General features: G+C 38.6%; 1 protein-coding gene across 4 annotated transcripts in view; it reads left to right on the top strand.

The window, feature by feature from the left end:
- The window catches only part of Ntm (neurotrimin), a 978,825-nt gene that overhangs the window by 831,857 nt on the left and 120,589 nt on the right, over positions 1-26,379 (top strand). For all 4 annotated transcript variants that reach the window (XM_046432819.2, XM_046432820.2, XM_058575237.1 and 1 more), the window contains one exon: positions 25,744-25,869. In XM_046432819.2, coding sequence (XP_046288775.1) covers positions 25,744-25,869 — 126 coding nt within the window. The remainder of the gene's footprint in view (positions 1-25,743; positions 25,870-26,379) is intronic.

Below are 26,379 nucleotides of genomic sequence, written 5' to 3'. Positions count from 1 at the left end.
ATTCACTTTGGAGACAAGACAGAACTGGAATACTCTATTACTGTAATTTCAGGGGATCAATAAGGATGGCCTAAATTTAGGTTATTTGGACATGGTAATGGAGAAGATGTAGAGCTGAATGATTCTTTACCAGCAAGAATCCATGGATTGTAGTTACTGCTATGGGGAGTAAGTAAGGGAACCGAAGAAGAGTGGGAAATGTCTTTGATTGAGGAATAGTATAGCACACCATTCTCAGCAACAGGAACAGCCTGTACGGCTGTTGGGTTTGGAAATGTCCCTTAATCTCTCTGTGCCTCAGTTTCTTAACTTCAAATAGAATAATTGGCAATGTCATTTAACATACACTTCCAAAAATGTTCAGTGCTATCTGACACCTCCCTTGAACCTCCTAAAAGCCCTGTGGGCACCAATTTAAGAGCTCTTGAAATATACAAGCAGGATTGACTGGCTTTGGAGAGAAAGGTGACTTACTCAAAATGGGACTTCACATTCACTGTGCATCATGTACTCACAGTCTAATAAATTATTACATAATTTGTGAAAAGATGAAAGAGAATAAGAACATCCTCAAAAAGGATAAAATAATCCGATAGAGAAATGTTGGAGATGATTAGTGAAGGCATTCAGAAGGCAGAGAGAAACTGACAGTCGTGTTAAGTCAAACATGACTTTTAAAGAAGCTACAAAACGTTGATGGATTATTATTAAAGACAGAAATTAGCCAAGAAGTAAAGCAGGCAACTTCAAAGTAACAAGGGAAATGGGCGGTGTGGCGGGAGGTGGGAGGTGGTGATGTTCAAATACTTAAAGGGACAAATGATAGAAATTTTATATAACTGAACATGTTTTCATAAACAAGTAGTTCTGGTCTGTTCTTGATTCTGGCGCTTTGAGATCATAGGTTTCCAAGCCAAGAGAAGAAAAACCAAAACCAACACACACACACACACACACACACACACACAAACTACAAAACCTCTCTCAATCTCAGATGTATCTATAATCTGTGTCCTGGGGAGCTGGGTATAAATTCCAGAAATATAAGGGCCTGAGTGATGTAACAAAATACATATGATTTTCCAAGGACTGGGATTGTAGCTCAGTGGCAGATTGCTTGCCTAGTACATGCAAGGCACTGGATTCCATTCCCATTATTACAAAAAATATATACATTTATAGTCACCACAGTTAGTAGATCCCTTCATCACCTCAACTCCACTCATTTATCATATTGCCTTTTCATTATTTGCTGCTATTACCAGTCCCAGGCCAACATGAGCTCCTTCCTAGAAAGAGCTGAGAGAGAGAGGAAGAGAGAGAGAAGATGGAAAAAGAAGTGATAAGTTTTGTTGATCACTGTGGGTCACCCCACACTACTTATTTAACTTAAGGATCTCAGAATCACTTATAAAATTAAGGCAAGCTATTATGCTAAGGATGCCAGCAATTACTTATTGTCAAATCCCATGACATCTTTTCAGTCCTCTTTTTCTGATGAAATTGATGACATTGCTACCATTCTCCTTCCCAAGTTTTCATAAAACAACTTTCGTGAATTACTTCTATGACCACTGACCACTCCATCTTAGGTCTTTTGTTTTCACACCTTAATCTTTGCATAAATCATAAATGCTGGCATTTGCGTGTGCTCTGTCCTTGAACATCTCCCTTCATGTTTCTGCTGGTGGTGCTCCTCAATCATGGTGTTAGCTTGAAGGCCCTCATGTAGGCAGTCATCCAGGCATGTTCTGTACAGACTGTCTCCTGGGCATCTTAACTTGTATGTCCTGGAGAAAATTGAGAACTCAGTACATAACTCCACATATTAACAGTTTGAAAGCTATGCTTATTACCATCTGTACCTAACTAGTATAAGAATGGTTTCAATCAACCGGCATTGATTCAGGTTAACTTAAAAGAAAAAAGAATTGACTGCAAACGTATTGTGGAACTTGTGGAATTGACAGAGCGTTTATTAGAAAATGGGAAGGAAGTCAATACACAGAAGAATAGCAGAGTGCAGGAAGAGTCTTGCTAGGGTACTACAGTCACTGCGGCTTGATAGTGACGCTGCTATTGGTGTCATTATAACACACCTTTTCTACCTCTTCCAGTGACTCTAAATATTCAATCTCCCAACAGGAGTGAATTCCACCTATCCAAGCCTTTTTGCATCACTAACTATAGAGGCAAATTCCTTGGTGCATTTCAGGTTACATGCTACCAGAATTTTGGACGACAATCTTTGACCTTGCCACATTTCACAGTGGACTCTCACTCTCTCGGGTTTTCCAAATATAGGAAGGGGTTCAGATTTTGGGTAGTAATTTAAAATTAACCCACAGTACGTTTCATGAATAATATAGTCTTTCACCTCTTAAACTGGTATTTCTTTCTTATTTGAAGTAATAACACCAACACATCAAGTCAACTAATTTAGATGTCTCTGATTCCTCTAAAAGTTGTTTTTTCTTAACTTCTTGTTACATGTTTGTTTTCTTGCTGTTGTTTATTGAAGTCACGAACTCTTACAATTACATCTATTAAATATATCTCAATTTTCTTTCATTCTGATTTTTCTCCTCTTAGATTAGTTCCCTGCCATTCCTTAGGAGTACTTTCATACTTTCAAGTAATGACATATTGGTTAAGGCTGTGGGCTCCAGTGTCAGACCACCTGTATTCATATGTTACTTTACCACTATCTGTGTTAGATTGGAAATTCTTTCTAACCTGTCTCTATGCCATATATAAAATATGGTTAATGTTAATGCCTGCCACACAGAATGGCTCTGAGGATGAGTTGAGGCAGTAGGTTTCAAGCATTTTGTATGCCCACAAACTAGGCACTCAGGTAAGTTTTAATTCTAACACTAAGAAGTTGGTGATGAGTGAAGAAGGTATAATAGTGGTAGTCATAATTGTAACTATTTAAAGTTAATATTCTCTTAGATATGCTGTCTATGTTGCTGCCAGCCTTATCTTTCCAAAATGCATATCTGCTTAGGATCCTCTGATAAAACCCAAACACTTTGGTAAGGCATAGAACATTCTGCACATGTGACCACAAATTCTCATTCTACCATAGAATCCAACCACCCACATTACAATAGATGAACATGGATGGACCAGCTAGTTTCCCAGCATTTCTGAGGTTTTGCTTCTACTAAACTTTAATGTATGCTATTTCTGCTTCCATTAATACTGTCCTTTGCTGCCTGGGAGTTTCCACATTTCCTGTAAGACCCAAAAATATGGCAACTTTTTTTTGCCTTTCTCTCCCTGATAATCTCCCTGTGTTCCTATCACACTTTGCGTGTCTCACACAGCACTATGCAGTAATTGTTACATATATTGTCAACTTATACATCTGCTCTTACACCTATGAGCTGAATTCTCCTATTGTATTTGTTCTCTTACATAGAAAGGGCACATAGTAGGTGCTCATGATATAATGAGCACATGTGCCATGATGCTGTAAGTACTTAAAAGTGTAGAAAGGCATGCCAACTTATTCTAGACCAGTTCATTAAATTCCAGTGGCCACATATTTAGCAGTGTTGTCAACATTCCCAGTACTTATGGGCTTACACTACTTCAGCTCTGCTTTAATCATTTCTAGTTTCTGTTTGGCACCAGGCACCTGCTAGGAACTTTAACATAATACTAGGAAGATGCAGATTTTTTTTTCCTGAAGGAATTTTAATTCCAGTACAAACTGTATATTAGCAGACACCGTAACTATGGGGCTCTGGAGCCAAATTTGCAATCACCATTAAGAGAAAGAGCCAAAGGACTGTGCATGTCCTAGCAAAATATTCTAGAACCGAAATGACTATCTTTAACAGTACAAATGTCCTTTGAAAATGCTGAATGTTCCTTAAAATCACCAAGGTAAATATGTCTTCTCGAGATCTAACCTGTCATTGGAGCTACAGATGCCTCCTGTAGGAAAAGGATAAGATCACAGACCCTTAATCAGGCTAACTGCTACTGTCTTTATTGTATTTGAAAATACAGGCACTGTTTCAGGATGAAACCAATGTCTCTAATTGGTACTGAGAACAAGAGAAACCAGCAAGTTTCAGAAAACAGTTCTCACAACATTAAATTATTCAATAAGATTAACTGTATAAAATTGCCTGCACTTTTTTAGAATATACTGTACTTCTCAGAAAAATTCCACTGGAATATTAAATTCTGGAGATCAGTTTTGGGAAAATAACAGTGTAAATTGCTCCCATTCTGGTCACTTGTGCTCTGATTTAAAACTGAAGGATTTAGTCAGTACTTTGAAATTATAAATTATTATCTGATAAACGAATGTGCATCAGCAAAGGCAAAGCACTTTCATCCCACTGATCTGAAGGATTACACACTGGCTTTCCTACAGACAGAGCAAAGAGCAGTCAATTTCCCCATGACCAAATTGCAACCACTATTGCTTTAGAATTTGAGACCTGCATCCCTTTAACCTCCTGCAGTGCCAATAGTTCTCACTTATGTGCTTCCTGATGAATGCTACCTATATAATTACTGTAGAAAATAATTTAAGCTAAGCATCCCCTATGCATACAGTTGAGCTAAAATGAGTTAGAGGGATTCTGTATTTCAAACATTTTACTTGTGCTTTTTGAGGGTCCCTCTTAAGAAGACAGGGTGTATTGGTCCATTTGGAGTGTATTGGTCCATTTTCTGCTGCTATAACAAAATATTTGAATTAGATGCTTCATAGCATGAAGAGGTTTACTTAATTCATGATTCTGGTGGCTGGAAGATCCAAACACCATGGCCCTAGTGTTCTGGCAAAGATTCTCTGACTGTTTCACAACATAGCAGAGAAGCAGGAAGCTTGCTTTGTGCAGAATGGGCCAAGTGCACGGAGTGGCCTCATAACATGAAAACATGCTCTCGGGAAAGCCAACTCCCTCTAGGAGACCAATGTTAATTCCTCCCAAGAGCAAACTTCCCAATCACCTTGCAGTGGGTTCCAGCTCTTAAAGATCTTACCACCTCACTTCATCCATGCTGGGAACTACACACTTCCAGCAAATGAACCTTCAAGAAACCATAGTCATACCATAGTAAGGTCTATGCATGGTGCTTCCCACCTCATATCCTGTATCCACACACAAAGGAGGGATTTTCTACCAAAGTGTCTAATTTCTTTTCAGAACTAGAGGAGAGGTTTCCTCTTCCCCTTTGCTCTCAGTGTTCAGGGTGAGTCTCAGAAGATTTTGTGCATCTGAGGATCCTCCATGACTTCCAAAGCAAATTTCTCTTCCCAGTTGACAATCATTGCACTCCTCCTTCAAGGTGTGGGGGACACTTGTACTTCCTTGGTTCCTGTATTACACAGCGGGAAGTGTTACTTCTCCTTTGAAAAGTTTTCCCCCTACTGCTACAGAAGCAGATCAGATTGGCTCTAGACAGAGTTTTGTCTTTTCACTGGAGGCAGAGGGGCATGGGAAGTCCTATCCCCACATATCCCCTCCTTCCCATCCTCCTGACTCAGACCACCTTTCCCCTTTGAAATTTGGCCCCATCCCTCAATTGTTCTTACCTGGAAGGAAAGACCAGAGAAGGATTAGCATCCTACACTTTCAGTGTTGTTTTATTCTGAAAATATTTTAGATTATTTCTAATTTTATTAGATGAATTTGATGAACTAGCCACACAAAGTTTTCTAATGAAAAGAATATTCTTTTCCAGGTAGTTGACCTTCAATCAGGTAAACACAGCATTGTTAACATCCTGTATTGCAGTGAATCTATGCTACCACATCCTGGCGTCAGTTTCAATTTAGGAGGCAACATTTTTATGAAACTGTATAGCTGGATCTTCTGCTTTCACCTCACTTTTTTTCTTCTTTCTTTCTTTCTTTTTTGTACCAGGGGTTGAACTCAATGGCACTTTGCCACTGAGCCACATCCTCAGCCCTGTTTTCTATTTTATTTAGAGACAGGGTCTCAACTGAGGTGCTTAGTGCCTCACTTCTGCTGAGGCTGGCTTCAAATTCTGATCCTTCTGCCTCAGCCTCCTGAGCCACTGGGATTACAGGCATGTGTCACCATGCCTGACTTCATTTCACCTTTTTAATTGTCCTAATTTACCTTGATTCATATTATTATTGTATTCTGACTCAGCATAACAGTTTCTTCTGCAGAGTTTATACATATATGCACACATATACAAACATATATCTGCATATATGTTTGTGATAGTATCTGATATATTATTCTCCCATTTGCTCTAAGTAAACTATTGTATCTATGTTCAATGGTATAAAAATAGAACTTCTTAACAATAAGGAAAAATTGAAAAAAAATGAAATCACAAAACACTGTAAGTCCTCAAGTTGGAGATGATAATATCTCCCCAACTCATTCTCTTTTGCTCTCAATCTCACCTTTCCCCCAGTGTGTGTGTTTTGATGTGCATGTGTACCTATGTGGACATGAATCTGCCTTGTCCATGTACACAACTGTGTATACATTAAACATATATGCACACATATTTTGCAAGAGATTAGCAAACCTCTTTGTGGACCCTGTAATGATCTCCTCCCACTTATTTCTACAGTGGGGAAGTCATCTTCCATCAAAACATCACTCTGAAATAATCCCTGCATGTATAATGTACACAAAAACTTTTTCCTGTGCCTTTCTAATGAGATGTGATGCCCAAAATTAGAGCTCAATGCCTTCCAATTATCCTATTGCATATAATTTTGTTATACCACAAATAGATATTTTCTCCCTTTCCAATAGCAACTTAAGTGGTACATGGTAAACCACTTCAAAACAAATACTAATAATTGCTAACTTTGCTGTCCATAATGTTAAAAACCTTCACTATTAAGAAAAAAAGAATGTCTGCACATTGAATTATTATTTTATCATTATTTTTTAAAAATGATCTGCTTATTGTAAGTATCAAAATAGGTTCCCAATCCTTGGCACGGAAGAAATTTGGAAGTTAGTTCTCCAAGAGCATAGCTTTTATGAAAGCTGGGAGAGAGCCCAGCATAGAGTGGAAAGAAGCCTCAGGGCTCTGTCACATCAATTACTTTCACTTTATTTTGGGTCTCGAATTTTCTAATGTTGACCCTGCTTTGTAGTCAGGCAAATAATAGGTCAAAGCTCTTAAAAGCAGACAGCTGCACTGGACTTGATTCATCCTAATCAAAAATAACTGCCAACCTTGCCTATTAATCTCTTTGCCACCCTAGAAACGAGAGATTAGGGGAAGAATGAAGTCAAATATAAAGTGTTCTGCTTTAGATAGTTAAGAGGATGATTGAAATCAATAAATCCCAGACTTTCAGGAAGCCCAGTTGATTCCAAATTTACTAGAGATAGGAAGAATGACAAACCAGCAAGAGTCTTGGGTGACCAGAACTTAGCCACTGAGCCATTGACTTGGCTCTCTTGTCACTCCTAAGAGGAGCCTAACTTTTTTTACTTGATTCCACTTCATTATGATGTTTCATCCACAAGGACTATAAATCCTAATGAGAGTGTGATGAAACAAATTAGGAAACAGAGTGGCCAAAGTTAAAGGAATCTGTCATTGGACAGCACATCCATGAGGAAACGAGGTTATCCATTTCCAAGGGCTCAGATTTTCACACTGGGATTTCCACACACTCTCATGTTTCCAACAAAGTCTTCTCTTTTTAGCTTGACTGGTATTCCAGCTCCCTGAAGAACCTGTAGGCCTACAGAAATGCACACTGTAACAGGAGCAGGTGTGGACACCATCTTATCATCCATATGGTCACTGTACTGGGCACCCTCCCCGCCAGCTTTTTTCCACCCTTAAATGTCTGGCCCTCAGACCAAGGCATTACAGCCATTCCTCATATTATTTTCTTTAGTGATGTGAACATTCTTTCACATTAATTACTTTATTTGCTTCTCACAAAGATACAATAAAGCAAAGCAGTTGTACTAATTTACATTTTATAAATGAAGCACCTATTTCCTAAAACATCAAATGTATGACAAAATAATGTCTCAGGGCTAGGGCTTCTGTAGTTTTGCACTTGGTCCAGTGCTTCCTACACTACAGGTAGAGCCCCCGTGGGGTTCCATATGAACCCTGCAATGCTACAGTTTGGCTCTCTATGGACCCCCCCTTTGATCACACTTTCAGAGAGGAGTCTGGGATGGCAACAGGTATAGGAACATGACTACTTCTATGCTTCTATGTGTAGGAGAACATTGTCTACAACTGCACACCAGGTTCTGCATGTACCATCTAACAGTCTCCACTTGGGTGCACGACAGAAGCAGGACCAGACCTGCTCTGTGACCTCTCAAACCTCACCACATATTGCCTCAAAAATCAGTACCTCTGAGGACCTCTTAAGAATCCTTGCCTCTTGTCTTCATCCTTACTATAAAGGAAGTTGCTCAGATGGTGCGATTTTTTTCCCTTTATTCTGAGCTTGAGTGCCATGAAAAAAAAAATCAAGATGAAAAGTCTATAAGTATGTTCAGGAAGACCATAAGTGGCTTCTCTGCACAGACCCCCTCACCCCACGCACACACTTTATATTTTTCTTAGCTGTTCTGTTTTAGTTAGCGCCAATATAGTGCTGCCCTCCCACATATCCCTTTAGGGTGAAATGCCTGCTCAGTATGCTTTGGAAAGGCAGTATATTTTAGGCAGCCTGATAAAAGACTCTAATAGCCCCAGATTAATGCATTCATTCCTAGCCAATTGACAGATTCATTACAGTGCTTAGGCTGAGGCTCCTCTCTGATGAATTTGCCCTGGGTAATGAGCCATTCAGCAGTTAGCTACCCTGCATTGCTGGTGACCTGCAGAAGGGGCAGTGAGATAAAGCTGAGCAGACATGGGTAAAGTATAAAAGAGTGGGAGAACTTCGGGTGTCTCCAGATGCTGGAGAGAAGTCATAAGAGCAAGGAAGTGTTTAAAACACACATCCGCCTCTGGGGCTGAGACTGAAAATCTGTGACTGAGATGGGGTGGGTATACTAAGGAATAGGACATGCACATGGCACCCCTAGACCATTTAAGGCTAAGAATGTGGTTCAGGGTAAGACATTGTGCTTCTTGGCTTTGAAAGTAAACCCAGATTGGGCAACTAAAAAGGGAGTGATATGTAGGAGAAACTTCCAAATAATTACAATCTGTGCCTCTGACTAACATCTTTATGCAGAGATTTCCAAAGAAGGAAAATGAGACACAGAGTAATAGAAAGCTAGAAGGCATCCTGAAGATTAGCCAGCTAATCTGCAGGGTACGTTTTACATTCCAAGGGACATTCAGTGAGGTCTGGAGTCATTTTGGGTTGTCCATAATGTATGTATGTATCTCATTTGGAGTGTGTGGAGGGTGCAGGTACTACTGCTATTAAGCGGGCAAAGACCAGAGTTGTAGCAAAATATCCTACAACACACAGAACAGCCCGCATACCACAAAAGATTCATCTGGCCCCAAATGTCAAGTGCTCAGATGAAAACATTCAACTAGCTGAAATCCCTCCTTTTACAAATAAGAAATCTGATCCCAGGGAAAAGAGTTCATTCCAAGTCACACAGAGGAATGTGGAAGAGCTAAAGGTGACAGATGCCTGTATCTTTTCTCCCAAGGCCATTCCCTTAGAACTGCTGGTCCTGACTTTGCATTGTTCCTTGAAAAGGAGTTTCAGAAACAAAGTTGTTCCTTCTCCTCCCAGACTCTAGAGCACCCTTCCTAGTTTCCAGGAAGGAAAACACGGGCTTCCTTAATGAACTCATGCTAGTCTCCAAACACTTTGGTCTAGGCAGATCTCTTCCGGGGGTGGGAGGTAGCTTATTATCTTTATTATGCATTATGAGATGATGATATTGCTGATAAAAATAGAAATTGCCAGAGGAGCCAGCACCAGGCATTATGAGAGGCTGTATGTGCAATACTGTTGCAAACAGTTCCCCATGAGGATGAAGCAGAGACCCTTGCACATACACATAACTGTATCTCACAATTATTAAATATTGATTCATCTCAGCAGGGGCCTGTACCTGATTTAAAATGAAAGCAAGTGCATTAACTTGTGCTAATCTAATCTAGACCCATAGCAGTGCCCCCTTGGCTGTCTCCACCAACCCCAACTCACTGATTGACAGTGTAGATGGGAGCTGATTCCTTTGCCAACCATTTTGAGTCCAGGAATAAGCATGTTTGAGTTTATATCTGGAGTTCCCGAATATGTGAGATGTGAGCACTAGTGCTTAATAAAAAAAAAAAGGAAGCCTACATGATGATGAATAGCAATTACAGGGAATTAGATTAGTATCAGTGTCTGGAGTAATCGTAAACATTTTCTGGTGCTGATGTTTGATAGCATTGGGAAAGGGAGGGGGAGTGGAGGACAATAGAAAGGAAGAGAGGCCAAAGATAAGACCAAATATGCAAGTCCATAGTGTGTGCTTAATAGAACTGAGATTTATTTTGCTGTGTGTCTTTTTGTGCCTCTAGATAGATCACAAAAAAATACAGCCAGCCAGAAAAATCGCCCAAATGTAATTTAAAGGACAGCTTCTTAACCAATACTTCAGCTTGGAGACACCTGTCCTATGTTCCTTGAAGATGCCCAGCTCTGGTTAGGAGTTTTAAAGTTGTTGATTTATCTTCAGTAGCACAGACCTATTTTTAATTTATTGCCCAGTGACAAGTTTTTTGTTTGGCTTTTTTGTGTTTCTCAACATGACCTTCTCAGGAAAAGGAGAGCAGCCCTTCGGCCATTTTTTTTTTTTTTTTTTAATGTCCTAGTGCCTCTGGAATAAACTGGACTTGCACTTCTCAAAAACAAGTGAATACTTTCTCTATAAAGCATATTCTGTGTTAGGAAATAGGGATGCCCTATCCTCTGATTCACAGTAAATATCTGTGCTTGTGTACACATACAATCACAAACATAGACTTGAGTGGCTTTTGGGCTGTGTATAAAAGTAACAGTTTAATCAGTCCAATGTCAATAGTGGTGCCATAGAAATCTTTCCCAGAAATATGTCTTTTAATACCATAGAGCCACAAGTTAAGACAATGAATATGATTCAATTCAGACATATAAAATGAATAGTCAGTTTTGGTGACTATGCTCTTTGGAAGGAACACAATTTTATAGGCAATCCTTTGCTCGTATTCCTATATCTACTATTTACATGAACATTCCATGGTGACGCACATAAAAGAGAGAAACACGTTATAGGTCCTGTCTTCTTGAGTCTGATAGTCTAGTGGGGTGATTGGCAGACATGTCAACTGTTACTAAGACAAATTAGTTATGACCCATCAGAGTGGTTTGGATGAAAAACTGTGGGGGACAAAGAATGGACAAATCAATTCTGGCCAACATAGTTCATGTATTCAGCAAGATGCAGTAAGCCCCTGTTGTGTTCTGGGTGTTATTGTAGGTGACACAGGTAGAGAAAAGCAATAAATGATTTGGTTCTCCTGAAAGTTATATTCTAATGAGAAGAGTGCAAACACTAAACAAATGGATAAGAACTTCAGGGAGTGATGGGTGCCAGGAAGGTATTGGGATGTGGTAGGGCTATTATAGAGAAGATGGTCCTGAAAGATGATCTTCCTGTTTCTACTATTTACATGGCTGTTCCTATCTCTGTTTCACATCTTCAGTAATTAAACAAAACAAGCAAATCCACAAGAAACACAAACCAGATCATATTATTTTCCATTTGAAATCTTCCAAAGGCATCTGATTGCACTTACCATAAAACTCAAAGTTTATAGCTTCATCTGTAAGATGCTACAGAGCTGGTCCCTGAAGAACATCTCTGAATTTATTTTGGACTTTTTGCCCAGGAATCACTCACCTCCTTCATCTGCTTTCTATTCCTTGAAAGTAACAAGCTGATTTCTTTTTCAGGCCTTTATAATTTCTGTTCATTTATATTTTAAGTGATATTTCCCCTGATCTTCATAAATTTTTTTTATTATTTAGCTCCCTTTTCAGATGTCACCTACCCAGTAAGGTAAGTGTTAAAAGTACATGAATTTATGAATGTGTAATTAAATTACTGAACTGTGTACTTAAAATGGTCAAGATTGTAAACTTTATGTTATGTATAGTTTTACCATATTAAAATAAAAATAAAATTGTATATATTATATGTAAATGTATACATATATATGTGTGTATTTTTATATTTATTTATATATGTATGTGTGTATATTATATATGTGTGTGTGTGTGTGTATATATATATATATATATATATATATATATATATATATATATATATATATAGCTAATAATAGATCCAGGATTGGAATCTGAGTTTAATTGTTACCAGAGCCTCAGTTCTTGGCTAGCATGATATTCTGAATAATTTTGAATGGGCTTTACTATAGATTAATTCATTCAGTTAGAGAAAAATGTAGAGAGAAGGGTGTATTATTTGGTCAAGAACAATTAGAAAACAGTGAATAAACCAAAGACTTTAAGCTTTATTCTCTGGGTGGAGCAATCCAGCGAACATTTGAGCTTTCAAATCCATTCACTTATTCACTACCAGTTATTCAGCCAATATTTATTAAAAGTCTAGTGTTTAAATTGGTGTGTTAGCTTTGACCAAAGAATGAGAAGAATTTTAGACAAGCAGAGCTAAGAAGCAAGAGTCTCCAAAGGCAGAAAAAAATCATGGTCCATGAAGTTGGCATTAGGTTGGGAAGGTGGCAGAGTATGTTGTGCTAGGACAATCATGCTCTAGGGTGGCAATGGGATTTGTGCTAAATGTTAGAGGTGCATGAATGACGAAGCCTGGCTTTTGAAATTTCATTCTGTGGACAACTATGAGTAATAAAACACGAAAGATCACACGACAGCAGGAGGCCTCCAAGAAAGGAAGAAATGCTGCATGTAGAGACTTTTGGTAACTGCAAATATAGAATACAGTTGTTCACCTGATGCATTAGGAAGAGATTTATTCCATAGTTGAAAATGTCAAGGGACGTGTGTTCTGAGTTTTTGTCAGGCATTTGTTCCCACATCTGCTTCCATATGGTTTTCTATAGTTGGACATATTCTGGATTGAGCAGCCAGGCTCTTTTGATCTGAAAAAATAAATGAATATTATTCAGAAACACATGCCTTTTACAGCTCTCAGTAGTAAGGGTGGAGGCTGACATAAAACCCACATGACTGCATTTCTCATAGTAAACAGTCAGGGGGCCTCCATTCTTCTGTTCCCAGAAAGGAGAATCCCTTCCTGAGTGATGGTCATGGAGCAGATGGCCACATATCAAGATTCACTGACATACTGATGGGCCCATTTTCACCTGCTGTGAGCTGATGAGGGGGAAAGAAGAATTATTGTCAAATTCCCAACTTGCCCTTTCGATATAAAGTTCACTTGTAATTTTTCTTTCTTTCTTTCTTTTTTTTTTTTTTTTAACTTCGCTTGCTAATGCATTTTGTTCTCCAGAGTGTGAGAGACCCAGCTTCCTTTCTAGCCTTTAATTAGTTTCTGGATGATGACATCTCCACTGAGAAGCAACTGGTTGCATCCCTCCAATCTCCGAGGGGGAGAAAAAAAAGAATCTAATAAAGACATTCAGTATTTCTAGGTGATGTGTTTGACAAGCTTTGTATTAACAAGAAGTCGTGTTGAAACTTTTTTCCTTTCCAATTGCACTCCCTCTCTCGTTCTAGCACTGTGACATTTCACAGGGGGATTAACAGAGCTGCTGCTCTCATGGAGAACTTGTAGCTTAACACAGGCAGGATGGTGTCTCTACCCTTCTTGCTAAAGGGGAAGAAGCTTCATCTTGATCTGTTCTCCAACCATAACCTTTATGAGGGATTTAGTGGCAATAAGAACTAAGAAGAAAAAAATCAGTTTAAGACCAGCTGCAAAGTAACCTTTGACAGCAGTGGTCCCTCCAGGACTTTAGGATTCAAGGTCAGATAATGAGATGTGTCTTCACTTGCTTATGTATTCCCAAAGATGATGGTCACATGGAATGTGGGTACAACTCAAACTCCCATTCTTGCATAAGCAATATCAGTACTGTAGTGCTGGAGAGAGGCAGAAGCACCCCCATGAGAGCTAACTACTTCCTGTCTCTGAATTCAGCCTTGCAGATATGTGAGGAGAAAGAGAAAAATCTGTGCAATAATTTGTACCATGCTGCAGTCAAGGGTGGGGGGGCTGGTGAGGACTTCACCACGACCTTCCTACTGCAGTCAGCATAATTCCCCACCACATACAGTTTTATAGCTTGTGTTTGAGTGCATAACTACCAATGCTTTTAGCAATTAGGAATTAAAGTGTTGATGACGCAACATCAAGGCAGCAGAGAATATAAGTGAGCTTAGCACTGTTGGCAGCCAACAGATTGACAGCCCAGACTTCTGCAATGCTGACAATAGAACACCTAGGGAAAGGATCTTCATCTCTACCTGCTTGTCCTCCATCTAACCTGAATGAAAAAGCCTACAAGAAAGGAATACTTAGTATCTTGGCATCTCTTAGGGGTAGGAAAAGAATAACAGGAGAGTAAATCATGTCCAGGCATCCAAGAGATTATGGTGATGTATACAATCATATTTACATATTTTTTACTTGCATTATATCAAGATATAGAAGTATAAAGTTCATCCTAGGGTTGGGCAGTGACAAAGACCATTGCAGAAAAACAATTTTTCCCTTCACAACATGGATTTCTGAAAAGAAATAGAACATCCAAAGGGCAGTTTAGCTAACATCTTCCTGAATTTGGAGAATAATGATCCTTATTGAAAATGATGTGACTCCAGAGGAAGCACAGTCTCTAGAACTAAAGTTCCTCCAGCTGCTGCAGAAACTTCCAGAGGTGGACCCACATAATTCTCTAAGTCTGCTGGGATCTTTTCCTATCCCTATGATGACCTTTTAATGCTTGAGAAGGATAGTAGTATATGATAACAATGACAGTCACATTGCATAGCATACCTGAACTGCTCAGCCGTCTCCTTTCTTTGGGAAGAGAGAGCCATAGTAAGATGCCAGATGCCAGATGCCAAGAGAGCAAAAGAAGCACCTTAAAGAGGCTTTGTGTGTAACTTCAAAGGCTATGGCAAGACTGTAGCTGCAGGGAACTCACAGGGACAGACAACTCCTGGTGAAGAGAAATTAGAAACAGGAAGGATCAGAAATGTCTTGCCAGCCCCTAGTTCTCAGATGCATGTGAAGAAACCATACAGGTAGAGGATGTTGCTAGGAGGTAAATAGAAATCTTGGTCAGTAATTCACGGGTGGTTTTTACAGCAAACATGCTGTTTACCATTAATTTATTGAACTCTGCATTATCTCAATAACAATAGTATTCATTTTCAGAGTGATTAGCAGTCACTAAATGCCTTCAATTATACCTACATATTTCATGAGATACCAAAATCCTTGTAGTAAGAGCTTGAGTCTGACATTGGTCACTTTCTAGTTCAGTGGCTTTGAGCACATCATTAGCTATTTAAAGCTTCAGTTTTCTAGACTTAATGGAAGGATATATGGAAAGTATTTATTCCTTATTAGGTGTTCAACAAATATTAGCTCTGTTCCATGAGAAATAATAAGAAAACCATAAAGATTTTTCTTATTTTTTCCTCTTTCTCATAAAATCATTTAGTGAATCAGGGTAATTAATTCCCTTTCCAGCTCAGCATCATTTTAATTTTGCAGGGTTGGGTAAATTTGGGGGGATTTATTTTTTTAAGGGATACCAGATTAGATTCTACAATGTATCTGACTGCCTGTATGATGGACCCAGTTTAGTTGTCTAACCCCTAGTTTCAGTCTCTTTCTTGCACAGTGTGAGGAGTTACTGTGAGGATTTGCAAGGAAGCAACAAATGTTGAACAGCCTGCAAAATGCTCCATATAGAAGGTGGTCAGTGATGGTCAGCATTAGCCTCTCAACCCCTTTTTCCTTCCTTTGTGAAGTGGTCCCAAAGGAGCTTGTCTGTTTGGAAATGGTGGTGAAAGGAAAGGAAGTGAATCACATGCATTCAACCCAGAAGCTAGAAAACAGCCAGTCCTGTCTGGATGGGCAGGTTCATATCATGATTAGCAGTAGTTCTCTTATGTTCCCACATGAAACAATTGATGAAGAGACACTTAGCTATTTCTTAGTTGGCGCCCAATATAGTGGAGCACTTACGGTTACAGGTAGGTGCTGTGAAATTCAATTTACACTAACATGTCCAGAAGCAGGGAAGCATGGAGTGATGAATGAATGGTGTTTACTTTATTCTTCTATGTCTCCATCAGGAATGGCTAAACTAGGTCAGGGAGCAGAAAACTTCCTTCCACATTTCAGTTGATCCTGAAAGGAACAAATTTCAAACTTCAGAACCAGTGGTTTATGACTAATCCCGAATAAATCACTAGTTTTTCTCCTGGGGCTTCATGATTCTTTCCAGCAAACATGAATGGTTTTCATATGGAGGGAGAGGACGGGAGAGAGAGAGAGAGAGAGAGAGAGAGAGAGAGAGAGAGAGAGAGAGAGAATGAGATGTAACAAATGACAAGAGAGTTTCAGTAAAAGAAATAACAATCCGCCTGAGGTTATGCCATTAAGGAGCTCTCTGCATTTCCAGGCTCTCATTTGGGACTCTGAATATCTGTAATCTGACCTTCCTCTCCTAGAAAAGGAAGCTAGCAAGCATTTATTTCTGGCAGGAAAGTGGGTCTCTGATGCTCATCTCAAACTGGGCCCCCTATCTTCCACTTAAAGATATTGTTGATTTCAGAACCTTCAGTACATCAGCCATAGTGGTATGCTTACATGGACTCAGGAATGGTACCAATCCCAACTTTTAAACCAAAAAAACTTCCCACTGCACCCAAATTCTGTATTTCTCTTTATATTGGCCTTTAGATGTACATATTTTTAGTAATACTAATATATCACATTTGAAAAATACTTATGTTTAAAATGTGATATTTTGTATTTTTATTTGATTTACACACAGAACATCTATTTTGAGAATGCAAGAAAGACATTAGTACTATTTTTATAATCAGAGAGTCAATTTTAAATTTATCTAATTTTAAAAAGCTAGTGATTTGGGGTCTTATAATTAGTTCTCTGGCATGAACCTTAGAGCTCTCTGTATCAAAAAAGATGTCACTGACCAATAGAGTAGAGGAAGAAGATTTCGAGGGAAGGAGGAGGAGAGGAAAGAAAAATACAGAGGAATTAAATCTGCTAAATCATGTTATAGTCACATACAAATACACAATGAACTCTGCTTAGGTATGTAATTATAATGCACTAATTAAAAAAATAATGGGAGGGTTATCAGAAGGGTAGAGCAAACAGATCAGGAAGAGGGAGGAAGGGAGGGAAAGGTAAGATATTAGAGAATGAGGTTGATCAAATTATGCTACGTTCATGAACAAATACATCATAAGGAATCCCACTAACTATAATTATATATATATATATATATATATATATATATAATCCCACTATATATATAATAATAATGCACCAATAAAGAAAAAGACCTCACAGATCTCACAGTACTGGAAAATGCATTGCACCTGCCATGATGTCATAATGACCTGGTATGGTGTTATGATGACCTGCAGTGGTGTCATAATGATATCAAAAGGAACTGCTGTGATGTAATAATAGCATGTTATGCTATCATAATGCCCTTATGTGGTGTAATAATGGCATGCCATGGTGTCATGATGACCTGCTGTGCTGTCATAATGACCTACTATGCTGTCATAATGACCTGTCATGAGGTCATAGTGACCTTCTGTGGAGTCATAACAATCTCCCATGATGTCAAAATGACAAGTACTTTTATAAGAAGGAAGGATGAGAGAGAGGATGGGAAAGAAAGAGAAAGGAAAAGAAGGAAAGAACAAATGAATGACTGATATTATTTTTTCTCAAAATATTTCAAATAAAAACTTCTATTAGTCAGTTTAATCAGTGATTTGTCTGTTATCTTAGAGACACAACAACCACGGATTGAAGCTGTCCAGAGGGCCACTGTTCTGTGGTTCAGCAAACAGGGAAGGGTGATGAATGGGACGATGATGATTAGGATATGCTAGGGATGGAATAAAGAGGAGGATGAGATATGTATGCAAAATGAAAAGTTCTAAAAAAACTGATGGAACCTCCCATCTATTTTTTTGGCAGAGAATAATACCATATAGATAGCATTGAGGAAGGCTCTTTATTCTGAATATCCTATATACACACAGATGTTCCCATGGAGACATGAAAGGAATAGTACCAGTGTGTGGGTGGATGCATTCAGCTTATGTGTATTCTACTGGACAAATCTCTGCATAAAGATCACATAGCTGGTATCATCCATAACCTGCATTGACTTCCCACTTTCAACCCCAACTGGCTGAGTACATTACTAAAATTCCACTAATCTTTAATTTCTTCATCTGTCATTTGATTTTTTTTTATCACTTATACAATCCCTTTCTTTAAAAAAGCCATTGAACTGTGTATACCTGTATGCCCTTGATCAAGTTTCTAGACCCCTCTGAGTATTAGTATCAAGTGCATCCCCATATACCTGGTACATTTTTGGCTTCACTATTGAAATTCCTGTGTCCCAAGAAACTTATCAAATTCAGGTAAACCAGGGAAGTTGGTTACTTGAGAAATAATATCTACTCATTGTGTTAATTCAAAGAAAAATTAAAGATAATATATCTAAAGCACCTGGTACACCTTTCATAAAAGGTAATTATCAACATTATTATATACACTGAGAGTCCCTGTATGCTATTTAAACATCAGGGTATTGGGTAGTCATATGTTTTTAAAATGAATGAATGTGTACTGTATGTATTCACATTCCATACAACCTTGTCAGTACACATTCATTCATTTAAAAACCATTTGAAAAACACACACTGTGCCAGGCTTAATTGGATGCGCTGAACAGTTCCATGAGCAGGACAGCCCATGGAATGTATGTTCTATTTAGGAGAAGCCAACAGTTAGGCAGCAAGCAATCCAATATGGGAACTCTGTCTTCAAAAAGGTAGCCCAGGGAGTCTACTTTGAGGAGATACAACTTAAGGAATAATACTGAGTGAAACCAGAAGAACAAAGAAGACAGGAACTTGCAGGTCCAGGGAGAGCTTGAGGTGCTTGAGGAGGAATAGAGGCCAGCAGAGCAGGAAGACAGTCACTGGGAGTGAGGCTGGATTCAGTTCATGAAGGGCATTCATGGCCAAGGAGGAAGTGTTTCTTTATGCCTGTGGCAAACTTGTCTCTTGAATAAGAATGGATGGGAGAAGGAAAATCCCATTCAAATGTATTTTGCCACATCCAAAGCCCATTCCTAAACAACTCCAATTTGCTGTGGACTTTGGCAGGGTACACAGCAGCCCATATGAAAAGACAGATTAGTCTACAGACCTGCACATACTTAGCTGCATCTTTAAGAGTATTCCTGTGTGCTGGGTATACATTTTGTGCCAGGTTTTGACATAGGCCTGAGTGTATCTGTGTGAGGTCTATAGACCAGGAAGGTCAAGAGCACTCCAGATTTTTCTTTTTAATTCTGTAAAGAAAAACGTCCCTAGGCATTAGCAGCAGAACAGCTCACACTGTGAAAACTGTCCTGAGTAGATGTGGACATCTCAGGTCTTCACTACTGAACAGAAGCAGAAGTGCCACTGGCAGCAATGGAGGACATCTGGAATGCATAGATCTGCATGTGTCATGCAGAGTAACCTGGTCCAAGCAGTTTATGTGCATTTTCAGCCCCACAGGACCACACAGTGCTTAATAAAGCATCTTAATTTGGATTTAATAGGATATCTACTGTGTGTTAAAAACAGCAAATTGCTATTTATTAATGATATAATTATTAAAATTCAACACCTGGGCAGTAGAGGCTAACCCAAGAATGAGCAGTTCTTTAGAATACTGTTTTAATATTTATTTAATGATTTATATGTTAGAATTAAAATTTAAGAATAGATTAAACCTTTACATGATGTATTAAATGTGGTACTGTATCCAAAGAGTATTTGGCTTCTTTTATCCTAAATATGTGCTGAACACTTCTTCTCTTTTTGTTTCTAGAATTGGTATGTCTTTTAGATTCAGACCTCAAAAGCCAACAAACATCAGATACATGCATATGAAAAAACACAAAAACAAAACAATGACCTTTTCAAAGGACCCATCAACTCTTCACAGATCTAATTTGTGACTCTGGTTCTCTCCCCACTACAGTTTACTTTTCAATTGCATTCTCAGCTGGGAACTTGCCCTAGACTTTTGATTATATGACTCTAACTACTAATAGGATGTCCCTCATCAGCTTACCATCAGATGGTAAATGTTTAATGTTTAAAACAGAATTAATCAAACTAATGTTCTCCCCCAAAGTGGTTTATAACCTCCAGGGATCTGATAGTGCATTCATCTACCTGCTGTTGAACAAAATGTTGTTCACTGGACTCAGTATCCCTACTCCCTGATTCCAGGCCATCATTAGCACCATGTGTTTTCCCTGGCATTGCTCTCAAATCTATCCTTTTCTTTCCAACTTTACAGAGCCACCAGTTTAATCTAGGCTTTGAACATCACTCATATGAATAGATTTTCTGACTCCAGTTTCTCTCTGTCTCACTCTATCTGACACATGGTTAACAGATTCTTCTTCCTAAAATAAATTTTTTAAAATCATGATATTCCCTTAACAGAAATTAAAATTCTTGCTATAACCTATAGGATGGAGTTAAAATCCAAGATCTCGCCCTTCAGGCTGTTCCACAATCTGGCTCCATTTTAGTTCATTGATCTTGTATCCCATTTTTCATTGATTCTTATAAAATTTATTGACTGTCTATTCTACCTTGACACTGTAAATGTGCATTTGCCAACCACATACGATATTAAAACTCACTTATTGAACACTCACATTGCCAGGAAATGCTGTGAGTGACTTTCATAAACTCACTTCTTAAATCCTCAAACAATCTTCTGAGCTTCATACTTCTACGGAATAATTAGCTCCATTTCTTAGATGAGGAAAGCAAGGCAGAGAGAGTAGAAATTCTTTGGCCGAGAATACCTAGTTGGAACCTAGAAGAGTCTGCATCTTAACCTCTACTCTATATTGCCTCTGGTAGGAAGTAGACTTTGTATCTTCAGGCACATCATGGTTTTCAATCTTCTCATATGTGCCAATGTTCCAGTTTGAAACAGCTACACTTTTATCTGCCTAGATGATTATTTCTTACTGTGGATATTCAAAACAGACACTAATCTGCTAATCTGAGGTGAAGCCATCTCTGACACTCCTACTCACTGTGATCTTTCCTCCTGCTAGCTCAGAGCATTTCATGTTTGCATCATTCAATTGAAATTCAAGCACACACAATTTTCTGATATTTTGCTTTGTTGTTTAACTCTCTGATACACTGCAAGTTCAAGGAAGACCAAGCAAACTGGTATATTTCTGCATGTCATTCATGTATGTAGCACAGGATTGTGTATGTAGTATGCATTTACAAATGTTCGTTGAATGATGTTAAGCTCAGTCTCCAAAGGAAGCTTTTCCATTAGTGATTATACCTGGCCACAAAATTATGCCTGGCTATTAGCACTTAGTAACAGTGTTTTCTTTATGTGTACTCTTTTATCAGAATGTCTTTCTTCCTCCCCTCCTCAGACTTGATTAGCTGTTACTTATCTCCTAAGGCTTAATGTAGTTCTCATATTTCCAAGAAGCCTCCCATGACATGGATTTCCAGTTGGTCGTAGGTTGTCTTTAGTATTTCCATAACATCTGATTTATTCTTCTCTGTCACACTGTCTACTGAAGTTTTTGACTTCAGTATCTGGTTTTACTTCTCTAGACTGTGAACTTCTGGAGGACAAGGATTGTATCTTACTTAGTTTATGTTCCTACTGCTTAGCACAATGCAGGTATATAGAAAATGATCCATGAATATTGACAAATGAATGAGTGAATGAAAACAAAGAAATACTAATATGTTTTTAACAGACTGCATGATGAGAAGTAAGATACAGAATGTATCCATGGAAACAATATAAAAATATCAGTAGTTCTATTTCACAGTTAGCCAAAAGCTTCCTTATCAGCATGAAATAGTTAAAACCATAGTATATATCTGTAAATGCAACTTAATTTTTTGACGGGGAGGGATGCTGGAGATTGAACCCAGGGCATTGCTCATGCCACCCAAGTGTTCGACCACTGATCTGAGCTCACAGCTCCCACTTTAATTTTGAATACTTACAGTGTACTAGAAGTTGCCACCTAGAAAATGATACTTCCAATTCACTAACATCCTGTGCACTATGCCAGTTAATTCTGGTGATTGGGATTGTATCTCTGGCAAGCCAGCTTGCCACAAATGGCTATTCCACAAATGGCTTGCCTTTCAAATCATGCAGGGGCCATTTACTTCTTCACTCTCTATTCTTAGTCAGGATTGAAAGGGTGGCAAGCATTTCTCCAGCGTCTACTTCATGAGTTGGATATTTTCCAATTGCTAGTGAGAGGGAGACAAATCTAGAAGATATTTCCAAGCATGAGGTGTGATCGTCTCAATTAATATACTTACTGTGCTGACAGCTCTGGCCCAAACCACCTTCTATCCTACTTGGGGACTGTCCATTGTTCTCTAGTGTATGATTAGCAGATTAGCTATCATGTAAGAAGCCAGGAAAATGAACTCCCAGTAAGCCCTTCCAAAGCAAGAGTAATTCATTACCCAGCCTGATTTCCACTTAAAATGTACTTTAAGCACACTTCCAACTACAAACCCTAAATCATCCTGCGTTCACAAAGTCCATCATTTTTTATTTTATTGCATGGCGTTGGCGTGACATAATCCCTTGCAGAGCATCTCGGAGTGCTTTACAGATCAATAAATTACTTACCTGCACAGTTGAAGCAATGTCTGCAAGGCCAGTGCTGACATTCTGCAGGCAGCCTGTCCTCCATGAAGCAAGTGAGGCTGTGTAAGTGCCAAGAATGGGCAGAAACAGAGACCAGAAAAATGTCTGAGCAGAGGGAATAGTGCATAAGAAGGAAATACTCCAGATAAAGCTCTGTGAATAAAATACATCAGGGTTTTTTTTTCTGCAAGATCAGTTTAAATTATTCTAGAACTAAAAGAATTTAGAAATTTGGGGATGGAGTTGTGGCTTAATGGTAGAGCACTTGCCTAGCACATGTGAGGCCCTGGGTTCGATCCTCAACACCACATATAAATAAATTTAAGAGAAAGAACCATTCACAACTAAAAAAATAAAAATAAAGAATTTAGAAATTTGTAACTGTCAGAAAATCAGAAATCCAACACTCAGTCATTAACTCATCAATTTTCTGTCTTAGAAGGTCCAATTGAGCTTTTAAAATGATATAATCATAAATTACAATATTACATCTTTTAAGAAACCCACTTTGAAGAGCAAAGAGTCTATCTCCAACTCTCACCACATCCATTTTTCATTAATTTCTGTTCCACCAAATATCTGTGAAAGTTCAAGCACATCTTTGTGCATACACATGCATACACTCCTGTGTAAACATGTATATATGCACACACACATGCACACTGTCTGTATCTGAAGCTAGTTGATTAATTAGTCTAATACTAATTAATCAGGGCTTACCCTATGCAAAACACCCTATTCAAGACAGCAGAAAGTTAAGCAATGAATAAGACTTTTATTTAACATTTTCTATTTAGATAATTTATCGTATAGAAAGAAGGGTGAGACAAATGTAACATAAGGAAGTTTATTTTGAATGCCATAAGGAAGATACTTCAATGCTCTGGAATCCCTAGATGCCCTGGAAGGTTATATGGAAGGGGTAGTAGTTCAATCAGGACTTGAATAATTTTAATACATGTAGTCAGAGAGAAGCATGTTAGTGCTCACATGCAAGGCAAGGGACAAGAAGACCAAAGTGAACCACATGCTGTGAACCATGAGAACTCTCATTTGGGTATAGGACTTAAACAGAAGGAAATGATGGAGGAGGGACAGAAAGAGGACTGAGAAAACTTATCTTTGCAATATCCCATTTTCTTGTTGGCAAAGTTCTAACATAAGTAGAAATGGGTAAGTAATGTTTCAACTAGAGCTGAGACCACCATTGGTATTTCCAGAGCAAACTGATTTTACTAAATGTGTAGTTTTGAAACAAGAAATAAAGTCATCGTGGAGCTTCCCTGAGTTCTCCAGTGAATCATGTTGTCTACTGGGAATGTCATATGCCATGGAATTGCTGAGAGTGGTGACTCTGAGGAATATTGACTCAAGGAAAGAATATAACACAAGGAAACATAAGAGCATTCCATGGAAAGGTCACTTAATTGGTCCAGAACTAAAGTGTCAATCCTGTGTTGGTATGACTGAAATAAAGTGTGATAACAATCCTATAAATATTTGTAAAGCTTTTACTGTGAATACAACAAGAGGAAGACATGGTTCAGACCACCAGAAAACTCATGGTCTACTTGATGCTAGGCAAATATCTAGAACAGTGGGAAAAGTGCCTACAAGTGGCATTTGGGGACTCAATAAATGGAATTCTTAATTTACTTGACTTATAAACTATTTCACACATTAGACAAATGAGCAGTCACATGGAGAACCAAATATCACATTGACTAGGAGTAAAGCTGATCCTGCACAAGGCTCAGAAGTGTAGCAAAAAATGAACTTCTAAGAAAGGGCCTCAGAATGAGACCAACATACACAGACAATGGCTAGTACTTACCCTGTCCCTGTGGACTGCTGCTTCCTAATACAAAGAGGAGGAGTAGCACAATAGCCTGACTCCAAAACAAAAGACCAAGAAAGTAAGAGCCCTGTTCCCAGCTTCATTCATTCGGATGAACATTTCTTCTCTTTGGGAAGATGAATTTAGGGGAGAGAGAGAGGGACTAAGCAAGTTTGCTAACAGCAATGATATCTTTGATTCTTCATTGAGGGTTCATGAAGTTTAATAGGAGAGTGGTCAAAGAAACAACATTAAATTTGAGTTGTTAAGGAGGTCAAAGATGTGTAGAGGTAGTGATGGCTGTGACAAAGAGAGTGACATTTGAATTGGACCATAAAGTATTACTGGAAGTTGTCCAGGAAGGCTGTGAGAAATGCCATAGATACACATGCACGAGGATCAGAAAGGATGTGATGTATTGGGGGTCAGCAAATTAGTAAGAAGAGGTGGAATCACTAGAAACGATAATGGAAACATATGTTGAAACTTGGTTCTGAACAGCTCAGTTTGCTTGGGTAAGGGGCCTGTTTATGATCAGGTAAGCAATGGAGCAATTCAAGATATTTAGGCAGAGATGTGTTATGATCAGAATTGCATTATGTAAAGACATCTCTGAATGCAATGAGACAAACGGCTCTTGGATATGTGTTGGAGATGGGTGGGGGTGAGAGTGAGACGGGAAGGTGTAGGCTAGAGGAGTAGTTATTGCAGTATTACAGTGGAATTTATTCTCATTTGGACTCTGACTTTATGTTTAAATAGGAAGAAATGGAAGCTAAATTCAAGGTAAGCCATTTTTCATGTTTAAGATCATTCCTCTAATTTGTTAGCATTACAACTACAGTCCATATGTTTCAGTTTGGGGAATATTCTATCAAGTGTCATTTTAAGACAACAAAGAAATGTGTCAGCTGGATTTTTATTTTTCTTCTACCTGTTTTGTCTCCACAGTGTCCCCCAAAATTGTAGAGATTTCTTCAGATATCTCCATTAATGAAGGAAACAATATCAGCCTCACCTGTATAGCGACAGGTAGACCGGAGCCTACAGTTACCTGGAGACACATCTCCCCCAAAGGTAAGAGGAGCAGTTTGGTGCATTGTATCTTGAGAGGAAATGGGAGACTTGTTGGATATGGACAGGAGGTTATGGTGCTAGATACTGAGTGCAAGGGTGTCAGTTTCTGGTACCCAGCTAATAATGCACTCTTGGCTCTGCAGAGGATATTGGTCTGCAAGGCAGCCATGTCCTTCAAGATTTTAGAAATCATACTTCAGTATCTCTCCAGGCCCCTGGGAAATTGATTCCAGTTGTCTGTGGCTGAAATAGTGGTTCAGATGTCCTGGGTTAAATTTATATGTCAAGTTTGATGATGGAAGGATTTGCTTTGGTGGCATTATTCTTTCAGCTAGTTGCTTTAAGAGAAAGGAAAACATGAACACATAATGATAGATGAGAGGTTTAAATGGCCACATTCCTAAAAGGAAAATCTGCTAGTTTGGGTCTCTTCAGAATTGCCAAAAATCTGGTCATTAGTTGTTTTTGTGGTTTGTTGTTGCTTTACTCTGACTGATCCTAGACAACAAA

The sequence above is a fragment of the Marmota monax genome, unplaced genomic scaffold (genome assembly GCF_021218885.2).
Source record: "Marmota monax isolate L192 unplaced genomic scaffold, Marmota_monax_Labrador192_F-V1.1 WCK01_AAM20220418_F8-fsc00062, whole genome shotgun sequence".
NCBI classification, from domain to species: Eukaryota; Metazoa; Chordata; class Mammalia; order Rodentia; family Sciuridae; genus Marmota; species Marmota monax.
Note: the sequence above shows the minus strand (reverse complement) of the source record. Positions and strands in the feature narration are given on the sequence as shown.